The sequence below is a fragment of the Acipenser ruthenus genome, chromosome 1 (assembly GCF_902713425.1).
Source record: "Acipenser ruthenus chromosome 1, fAciRut3.2 maternal haplotype, whole genome shotgun sequence".
Lineage (NCBI taxonomy): Eukaryota > Metazoa > Chordata > Actinopteri > Acipenseriformes > Acipenseridae > Acipenser > Acipenser ruthenus.
Genome location: NC_081189.1, coordinates 66214325 through 66225884, shown reverse-complemented (window position 1 = coordinate 66225884; position 11560 = coordinate 66214325). Strand labels below are relative to the sequence as shown.

At 34.7% G+C, this 11560-nt stretch overlaps 1 protein-coding gene across 1 annotated transcript; it reads right to left on the bottom strand.

Annotated features, from left to right (window-relative positions):
* Window positions 1-7386: 7386 nt before the first annotated feature.
* Window positions 7387-10103, bottom strand: LOC117421492 (heart- and neural crest derivatives-expressed protein 2). The gene is made up of 3 exons (XM_034035968.3): window positions 9854-10103; window positions 9000-9542; window positions 7387-8123 (listed from the first exon to the last, which is right to left on the bottom strand). The coding sequence occupies exons 2-3, from the start codon at window positions 9525-9527 to the stop codon at window positions 8025-8027; spliced, it is 627 nt and encodes a 208-aa protein (XP_033891859.1). The 5' UTR covers window positions 9528-9542; window positions 9854-10103; the 3' UTR covers window positions 7387-8024.
* Between the last annotated feature and the right edge of the window lie 1457 nt (window positions 10104-11560).

The following is an 11560-nucleotide window of genomic DNA, read 5'->3' as shown; positions in this document are numbered from 1 at the left end:
GATGTTTGGTGTCTGCAATTTGTTTACTCAAAGCGCCTTAATAACTTTTTATTCGCATAACAGGATAAAAGTGAAAAGAGAATCACGCTCAATAGAGAACATCTAAACCACGCGCGCGCGCGCGCACACACACACGTCTGCGTTGCTGTGTTTGTGGGGACTTCTCATTTACTCTCACTATAATTTTATTTACTATTTCTAAATCCAGTCAGACAAAAAACACAGGGTGAAAGTCGACAACAAACTAAATATTCTGGCACTTAAAAAGGTGTTTTACAAAGTGGGGACGTCCCCACAACGTTGTTTTTTTCAGGAGTTACTATCTTTGTGGGGATATTTTATCAGATTTTGTCTGCACATTGATAGTAATACCTGCCCCCCCCCCCCCCCGCCCCCGCGCGCGCCCGCGCGCGCCTGCGCGCATACACACACACTATTTTTTTTTAAATTCCTTATAGTTTTGTTTCATTCTTTACAGTCTACAAAGAATATTCTTGTTCAAATAATTTTAGAAATTCGAAGTAGGCTAAAAAAGTAAATTTTATATTGTGCATAGTGATATTAACATGAATTACTGGAACATATTTTTCAGATCCGTGAGGTTGTAGTCGTTTTATTGCGGGAATTTATACTTAAGCACTGAACTCAAATAAACTCTGTTCGAGATAACTGCGTGTATGCAGTATATGTTTTAATGTACAGCTATGGCCAAAGGTTTTGCATCGCCCTTGAATGAACTAACTTTGCTTTATAAAGTCAAATGAAACCTGCGGAATAATGTTAGGTTAACATGTTGAATTACATACTGTTTTGTAGTTTTCTCTTGCCTGTACTAAACGAAAAGCTGACAAAAAATTGAAAAATGTGAGATATTAAATAAGATATCTAAATTATATTCATATAGTTTATTTTTTAAAATTATGTCTCAGCCCTAAAATTCTCGTTGATGCAACACTTGTACTGTATATATATATATATATATATATATATATATATATATATATATATATATATATATATATATATATATTTTAAAGAACACTTACCTGACAATTATGGCACCATGTTCACGTGGTAACAGCGATTTCAATCTTCAGTTTGCAATGCTTGAATAGCAATCTGTACCATTCCAACAATTCCAATTCACGTGCCATGGATGTTGTTTTGCTGCTTCCTCGGCATGAGGTAGCCCTCTTACTTTGTTCGCTTTTGGAAGTTCTGAGGTATATTTTATTTGTGTTGATGTGGGACGAAGCAACCTGTACTACACGGAGGAGGTTTTTGAAGACGATTTGGAGAGCGACTGAGTTTTTTGGAGCGAAACTCAATCTCACATACAGTAGCGGCTCCATCTGGGATCTGTCATTGCTGACAGCACTATAGGGCACAGACCTGATCTTCTGCACAACATTGCAACCCGAGAAAAAAAAATAGCAGTCTAACAAATACTGTCTGCTTGGCTGGATAATACATTATACAACATAGGCTATATAAAACATACCGCGTTGAAAATATATAGTTCCCTGACCTCATTTATGTTTGGAGCTATGGTTGCATGTGGTTTGCATCTTTTTTTCTTCTTTTGTGTGTAAGACATGCGAAGTACCGCAAAGATAATGTATTAAATGCATAAGATTTATACAGATTTAAACAGATCAACCCAGTAACATCTGATAACTTTCACGATTACTGTTTCCAGAATATTTTTTAACATAATGCATTATTTCATAATGTGTTTACAATATACCGGTATAAAATACTTTAATATTTGCTTTCTTTTACTATGGGTCTATTTTAATTCCCTACTTTGATACTTCATAACCGCCCAAGCCATACCTTACACATACCCTGCACGTGGTGAGAAAGTCTTGAAACAAACTTGTCATTTTTTTTTTTTTTTTTTGGCTCACAATAAAATATGTAAAATGCCCGTTTAAAAGTCAATATTTATAGCAAACTGCAGGCTAATTTAGCGTAAAGGCTAAATTGCAAAAGAATAATTCTCAATAATGGAACGTTTCTGCAAGATTGATCTCACCTGCGACCTAGGAAGATAACCCTTGAGTGATGAAGTCTTAAATTCATTTCTATCCTGTGATCCTGAAAAGCATAACTGAGCTGAGCATAAATCCATCAGAAACAAATACCTGAGGCTCGTTTCTATATACCAATACGATGTCGTATAGGCTACTACGACGTCGCGACCAGAATATACGAGAAGTAGCGTTTCTATATAACAATGCTTACACTTGGTCGTATTTCACCAACACCAATTTACTTGGCGTATATATACGACAGGAGGACCACAGTCATTTCCCTCACTGAGCAGAGAAACATCGTAGCTCTAATTTAGGTTGTAAGGCACACTGAGACAATTACAGCTATTGGCATCGGAAGATGTGTGCGCAGTATCTGTGACATGGTTTATTTTGATTGTGTTATTATTATTTATTGATATTGTTAACTATAATAAAGCAGGCTATTGCTATTTATAATTTGTACTATTTCTTGATACTGGAGACGTTCTGTTTTAACCGACATGTAAAGGGCTTTCAGATACCGTGTTATGAAAGGCGCTATATAATTAAATAAAATAGAAAAACTGAAATTGATCAAGAAATGATTGTGAACATCATGAAGAGGGAGGATATGTGACAGACTTCCCCAATATTCCAATGACCCTCTATGTCCTGAGAGTGTGTAGGCTTTCACCTGTTTGACCCCATGTTATAACCCGCTATCAGCAATGTGTCGCATGTTCTAATATATTTAATAATTATTTAGGTAGATATTATATTAGACGTATTAAATATATATTATTATTTATTTCTTAGCAGACGCCCTTATCCAGGGTGACGTACAATTGTTATAAGATATCACATTATTTTTTACATACAATTACATTATTTTTTCGCAATTACCCATTTATACAGTTGGGTTTTTACTAGAGCAATCTAGGTAAAGTGCCTTGCTCAAGGGTACAGCAGCAGTGTCCCCCTCCGGGGATTGAACCCACGCCCCTCCGGTCAAGAGTCCAGAGCCCTAACCACTACTCCACGCTGCTGCCCTATATGTGTGTGTGTGCATGTGTGTGTGTGCGTGTGTGTGTGTGCGTGCGTGTGTGTGTGTGTGTGTGTGTTAAACCTTTTCTTTGTGTGTCGTATATGACTAATGATTCCGCAAATGTTTCCAAGACCATTCAAAATAAATGTATTCTGCTACGTGCTTCATGTCTTTTCAGACGTGGGTACAACTTACGATCTCGCAATTAAACGAGTCCATGGTTACCAAACTGCTGCCGACAGTAAGTCTGACAGCTGTAGACTAAATAAATGGAAATGGACTACATATTTTTCGAATACAAGACCTGATTTGATTTCCATTACATGCCAGTAGATGTTAAAACTTCATGCTGATTTGAACTAGGCTCTCGCATTATTATTATTATTATTATTATTATTATTATTATTATTATTATTATTAGTAGTAGTAGTAGTAGTAGTAGTAGTAGTAGTAGTCGTAGTCGTAGTCGTAGTCGTAATAGTATTGATGTTGTTGTTGTTTTAAACTATAACTATAAAAAGCACTCGGTTAGTGTTAATATAGGCTATTTTTACAATGTGATTTTCCATTGATCTTAATACATTTTCTACAGCATGGAAAGTTGCATGTTTCACTTTGTTTTTAGGACACGTTTATTTCATGGAAATGATGGGATACAGTGTGCCGATATGCGAGACTATGCATTGGTAGATTTTCTTCACAGAAGTGGAAGCTAAAACTGAGACCACGCTTGATCAACGGGTTCAAAATGTTTGAGGATTGGTGCCTCTTACAGTAGGTCTAATACCACGCTTCTTTGGATCGTAATTGTTAAAATTACTGTAGCCTATACTGGATCAAGAACCGAGCCTTATTATGTTGAAAATAACACCGTTTAGTTGCTGGAAAAATTGTCCAGATCAACTAAAACTCGAATGCTGCTCTCTCAAAGTATTTTAAGGGCACAATAATCCACATACCAGATTATGGACTGGATTTCAGTCGGAATTGGACGGTGCAGCGTTGATTACACCCAATTCTGGAGCATGCGGATGGCTCCTGGCCGTCTTATTTGAAGTCAACATGTCTATGGGCTCTCACTGGAAAGAGAAAATAGAACTGGAGGAGGGCCCGGTAGGCACTAATCGCTCGCAGATGTTTGTAATACCAGAAATAAGAATTTAAATGGTCTATGAAAATGTTCAACAGCCTACCATTCTTAAGATTTCCTTCAATTCCTGTGTGTTACTTTAACATGCAGGTTGTGGATATTTGTGGAAATGACAACATCAATTATCAAGCACTCTCTATCTTAATAACTTTGACTTCATAACGTATAAACAGTTGTAATTTGGATAACTACAATATCTTCTACACAGCATGTTGAAACATCTGTACAGTAATTGGACAATTAACAAAGCAATGGAGGATTGTGGTTCTTTTTTGTATAAACGTTCTTATTGTAGACTCAAACTGATAGTTTGGAGAGAGAATGATATCAGAATAGCTGTGATTATAGAGCCACGTAGTTGATACATACATGAAAGTACATGAACACAGTTGGCATTCCGATTAAATTGGTCAAGTACATTACACAATGGGATAATCTGTTGTGATTTAGCCAAACTACGCATAGAATATCTACATTTTTTTTAAAACAGTTTGGGATAAAGAAAGCAATCATTAAAAGGCAAATATTCTCTCTGACACTTTGCAAACAAAAAAAATGCACTAGCCGTTCGTGATGATTTTATTATTTTATTTCGTTATTTTGGGAATAGCATGAGGTTGTTACAAGGCCATGTAATTATCTATCCTTTAATCAGAGGGAATGGCCGTTAGGTCTATCTCTGACGCCATCTTGACACTGATAACACATTAACTGCAATTATCAGCTCATACAAGGGACCGCTATTAATATATATATATATATATATATATATATATATATATATATATATATATATATATATATATATATATATATATATATATAAATACACACACACACACACACACACACACACACACAGGAACACATGCTTTTCAGACACAGCAATTTCTTTGCTGCTCTTGTTTCTGCCACCCCTCTACATCTAAAGTCAATGATAACTTTGAGATGTTTGCCATTCAGTTAGTGACATTGTTTAAACAATATTGCACGTTAAAATTCTGAAATATTTGATATTGTATACATTCAATGTACGGAACAGTAATATGAGTAAACATTGAAATCCGCTAAAGATTGAGTTTATTGAGACTAAGAATGAAAATTTGTTTTTAAACTTTTTTTACACTGAAATTCCAAAACACACGTTTAGAATAGGCTAGAATATTACCTTGTTACATACTGTTAAATTAATAAATGTAGGTTCTTTCAAACTTTTTATATACCATATGTACAATCTGTAAAAGTATCGATTATTCAACTATAGTGTAAATCCTAAATAACACTAATTTTTAACAAGATAACACGCACCCTTATAAATATGACTGTATATTTTGAATAATATAATGTTTCCCCCTCCATTTACTGGACCATTACCAAACAATGTAAGCTATAAGGCTACAATTTAAAATGAACAGCGAACCGCACCTGCACCGTAATTATAAAACAAACTGTTCTCTGGAAATTGTTTACCAATCTGTTGTTAGACACTCATACACACCAGAACTAAGGACTGTTTAGTGTAAGTATTCCCTCAATACAAAGTCAATTTTGATTAAAAACAAAACATAATATGTATTGAGGCCTCTACAGTTAAAACTCCACAAGGAAGCTTGGCGTTAAATATGTTATCCGTTATATCTGCTTCTGGCGGTGCTCTAAGGCCATGATACTGACATCCACCATCAATTTACGTTCTACACAGCCCTGCTTCACCATTTAGATATTTGACGTCAAAACCTACATTTTTGTAGGCTCCGGATTGTCTAGCTCTCGAGAGATTGGTCTTTAAAATACCCCCCCTTAGCTCTATTATTTTATAAAACAAACACAAGTTAGCTAATAAAACGAACTTCAACACTTCAAATAGTGTTCATCACACGGTGCTGGCCATCCATTTCTTTAAAAAAATTATAAACCATATATAGAAAACAAGTTGAATCTCTTTCCGCTTTTTTTGTATACAATACTTAATTTAAGCAAACGCATTACAAATATACGAGTATAAAGGAGCAAGAGTAATGTAGAAAATAAAATATAATGTAAACTGACCATTCTGCTTGCACATCCTCATGGGGAACATATTTTTTATCAAACATTTCTGTGAATCTGAGAAAACAAATGACGGCACTTTAGTATCACGACAGACAATAACCTCTCAGTACATGCTGCGACCTCGGAATAAAAAGGACAGGGCACTTTTGCCTCGTTTTGATAACCCTTCAACCTCGATATTGTCAGATATATGTTGAAGGTGTTAGACTTTTCTTATCTTTCTGTGGGATAGACGGTGCCCCAAGAATAACATTTTAGCGGTCCTGTTTTGCATAGTGACGCATAAATTGAGACATGTAAATAACTGAAAAGTAAAATATGCAGCCCTCACACACAAAATGTTTAAATGTAATACAATGTATTTATATAGTAATTGAAGACACCATTTAACACAAAGTAAAATTTCAAAAATATGTAGCAAATTATCACAGACCTAAAATTTAAATCAATTTAAATGATAGACCTATATGTGCATTTTACTTTTCATTCCAGCGACTTGATATTTAATTTGACCATTATGTTTTTTTTGTTGTTTGTTTGTTTTTAATTTTCGGTAAACACTATTTTCTGTAGTTTAGTCAAATGAACAAATACGACGTAAATACACAGATTAACTATCATAATACCGAAATAATTCCTGTTTGAGTTCACCTCGAACAATGCACAATGCATTCTGTATGTGCTTCAGAAGTAATAATTTATATTATTGTTCATGTGTGTCGTAAACAGAAGTGGAGAGTAAAGAGGACATATCTGATGTAGATTAATAATCCATAGCCCTTGAGCATTTTGCTGACCACAAAGTTAAGATTTGGTTGGGTAACACGTTGTAAATCGTACGTCCATTTAAATACATATCTCGCTCACATATTCGCTGTTTCCTATTGGAGGTAAAAATTACCTGTTACATGACCACCTATGCTACCATGCACCCCCCTGCCCAACTTTGTTAACCACTTCACATATCGGCTTCGTGGAAATGTTATAAAATGTTCTATATAAAAAAAAGCAACTTTCATGTAACATGAAAATATTTGTAAAGGGATTTTTTGTTGTTGTTGTTATTTTCATGTTATGAAGTATTTACACATTTTTTATTATGCTTAATATGGAAACATAATTCATAATTATTGCCGGTATTATTCAAAACATACTTTTTTTTATTCATGTTTTAACAGTTGATCAACATTGCTTGTTTTGTTCGTTCATAATATACAGAACAAGTGATCATGCTTTGTTTTTTAAAAAAAAAAAAAACACAGTGGTTTATTTAATGAATTACATTGTTTACATCTCCAATATTATTAAAACTCCACTTTTCTGGACGGAAGTGCACAGACTAAACAGCTGTTCGAAAACATCATCAAATACTGGACGACCACAAAATAGACATCACACTTAACATTTCCAAATGAAACATTAATAGATTCCACCAATACTTATACCCAAAACAAGAGCCAACTTTGAAAATTAGCCTACACTTCACAAACAATAATACAACATTGTTTTGGCTTTCTTTTGTACATTTAAAGCAACGAAACAAACATTCACAACATATGAGGCGACACAATCCATTACCGAATCGGTTTCCTCCACTTAAAAACTGAATGCTTTTCTTCAAATATCCTTTCTGTTCAGGGCGGGAAATTGCACATAAATAAGTTTGATTATTCCGAAAAATATAGTTTATCGGGTATATATTAAAGAAATTTGAAGCATTTATCTTAAGCCTTTGATTGAAAAAATAAAATAGAAAGCTTCACTGTTTGAGTTCCAAAGCCCAGACATGCTGTGGCCAGCCGGTCCTCCCTTTCGTTTTCTTGTCGTTGCTGCTTGTTGAACTCTTCAACACCTCATTCTGTTGAAGACAATGAAGTTTGTTTTTAGCATGATTTCGTGCTTAGGAACCACACAGTATAACATTTGGGTAATACATTTCTGTTGTGTGACAATAGAGTGCAATGCTGAAGGACGTCTGGATTTGTTAATGGAAAGTTTTTTTTTTTTTTAAAAAACCCATAATTACTGCATTACTAATAACGTAAACCCATCACACTTTATTAATGCGTTTTTTTTTTCTCAATTTGTAATAATAAAATTATATTCCACTTAACTATTTCATGCAAAGTATTGTAATTCATCAGCAATGGAAACTTTCTTGTTAACATTATCCATTCTGATGTTTAGGCATCCATAAGAATACCACTACTACGACGACGACTACTACTACTAGACTACAACTGTGCAAATTGGTCGTCCGACCTGGGTATAGGGACACGTATTTTACACTTAATCATATAGGGAAACGGCATGTTTTAAGCTGCCCCTTAAAATGTATTCATATTTTTATGCGTCATCGAGTTTATTTTTTTTACACCGACTGATGAATGGAGGTAATACTGTTAAACAGATTTTAGTTTTTACTTAAATCATACTGTAGAGTTATAAAACCAATTAGAAATTATACTAAATAAGTTACGTAATAGTGCATGAACACTGTCAATGTTACATGTACTTTATTTAGGTTTTAACCGGTAATATTTTTCCAATATAAATGAATCTATTTGCATTTAGGAAAAATGATAACAGACATAAAGGAAATGGGCAACGTAGTACAACTGAGCACATCAATATTCCTATAATTATAGGCTGACTGAACGGTGCCTCGTTTTAGTTACACAAAGCGTTGTATAGTTTATATTCAAGTTGAGAAATAAAATAATAAAGCGCTTACCAGTTCTTTCTTTCTCTTTTCTTCTTTCACATCTGTCTTTTTGAACTCTGCCTTGAAGGCCTCTGCCTCTCCGTTCTGATCGTCTTTGGCCAGTAGGTCCATGAGGTAGGCGATATAGCTGGTAGCCAAGCGAAGAGTTTTGATTTTGGACAGTTTTGTGTCGGCCGGCACATTTGGAATGCACTCCCGGAGCTCAGCGAAAGCGCTGTTGATGCTTATAGTCCTGCGTCTTTCCTTGCGGTTAGCCGTACCTCTGCGCTTCACTGGACGGGGTCCGATCCCAACTGTTCCTGGAGCCGGGACTCCTCCGTAATGCGAGTGGTCAAGTCCGGCAGCGCTGTTAGCGTATTCGGGGCTATAAGACGGTGCCATACTGTAATCTGGGGGTGACATCTCCGGGTGACTAATGAGCCACCCATGGAAGTATGGGTTTTCTTCGTGGCAGCGGCTAGCTGCGGCTGCAGCGGCAAAAGAGTAACCATCGTGATGTACCACCGGGTGGTGTGGGAATCCTCCAACTAAACTCATTCTAAGACAGTCCAGCTGTTTAGTAAGTGTTACAGGAGAATGTTTCAGCTTTTTTTTCAGATTTATATGCCCCCACAAGGTCTAGGAAAAACAAACTCCATATATATATACACTTCGGATATTCAGCAAATGTCCAAATAAATAATGTCACTTTCATATAAACATATATTAAAATAATATAAATGCAACTTCAAATAAAGCACAGCAGCACAACACAATTGCACCAGTATATGTTGGGGACAATTAATGCATTTCCAGGTTAATGCAGCAATAAACAGAATGCAAAGATGATTTTCAGATATAGTGCAGATAATTGTGGTACTTACACTTAATTTACTCCATTGTCCAGTTACTGCATAAGATTTCCTTTTTGTATAAATTTAAAAATCTCTCCCCTCTTAACAAAAGCATTCATTAGAGCTGGAAACCATTTTGTTTGAAGTTGGAAACCGGATTTTTGTTTTAAAAAGTCTCTGCATAGGTCAAACAGTCAGTAATCTCACGAATCCAGTGTTGCCCGTCTGTGTGCAATGTGTAGTTTCACTGTTAAGCGCTAGAAGAATTTCTTAGTTTGATCTCCATGTCACAGCTTCATCTTTAGAGCTGCCTGGGTTCATATATGTCGTCAAAACGTATTTTGGCCAATCAGATCACAATGTAGGAGGGCTTGAAAGCTGTAGTACAAAAAACTGCATGATGTTTATGTTACTAATTGCCAAGCTCCTCTTTTAGGATTGGCTGCTTAATTCTATCCATAATACATTCTTTTTTTAAACGAAAAAAAAACACGTTTACAACAGAAAGGTTAATGTGTTTTACAGATGTATATTTCGCTAAAAAAGTTGTAAATTAAATCTTTGCATATGGACAATATGACAAGGTATTGTATATTTAAACCTACTACACTGTTTATCATAATACAATATGAACAATATGTTGATTAAGTGTATTACGTGTATTTAATAGGATACACGATTAATTAGCTGGCTTCATACATATACGTTCTGTTTAATCAATGTTGGTAGTCGTATACATTATAAAATTTTACTGTCTCCAATGTGAAACACTTTGAAAATATTGGTTTGCTTTTGATTTTTATATTTCTAGAGGGTAGAGGGTATTTGCTGAAAGAAAGGTATGCATAATATATTTAAGAAAACAACTCTGAAGCAAATACATAACATACATTTAAAAAATGCGAAACGCTTAATAGGCAACATATACACGCAGATTATGTACCAGCTGTATGTTAGCAGTTTTGGTTTATATGCAGTTTATAAGTTATTAGATTTGCAAACCTTTTAATTTCATTACTTTCAAATACACACACGCACACGCACGCACACACACACACACACACACACACACACACACACACACACACACACACACACACACACACATATATATATATATATATATATATATATATATATATACTTGCAAGTTTTAGGTCATGTGTGTATGTACCACAGTTTGTATATGTTATATGTTATGTATGTATATATGTATATGTATGTGTGCATAAGTTAAAGTGGTAAATACTTTGCAGTATTCAGGAATAAGCAAAATAAGACCGAAAATCCTACCTAACATTTATACGGTTTATAATTAAAACAAAACAAGCTATAATATATTATTCCATTAATTGCTACGGGCCTTATTTGTTGTTAAGGATAGACGATTCCAGCATTAATGTATGTAATGGGCGTAGGCATTGCTTATTAAAAGGACTCATTCAAATATAATATCACAGTTTGAGCTCAACCTGAGCGTTTAATATTTTGAAATATGAAGAAATCAGATGCGCTGCTGTATGGAGTTCCGAATGGTAGAGACGTTTAAGTTTCTATATTCTTGTCTTTTGTGCTTTTGTTAATTTTTTTTATCAACTCCCTATCTGTCTGTAGCTGTCTATCATTACTATGTATGACCCCGGTTGATAGTCGTTTTTTTTTTTTTTTTTAAATTGGACGAATCCAATTATATTCTTTCTTTTGTATTTAAACGTGCGACATCCCTATAGTAATTCA

Coding starts and splice junctions, on each gene's coding strand:
- LOC117421492 (XM_034035968.3), bottom strand. CDS start 9,527: ATGAGTTTAGTTGGAGGATTCCCACACCACCCGGTGGTACATCACGAT. Junction 8,124..8,999: donor AAAAGAGAAAGAAAGAACTG/GTAAGCGCTTTA, acceptor TGTCTTCAACAG/AATGAGGTGTTGAAGAGTTC.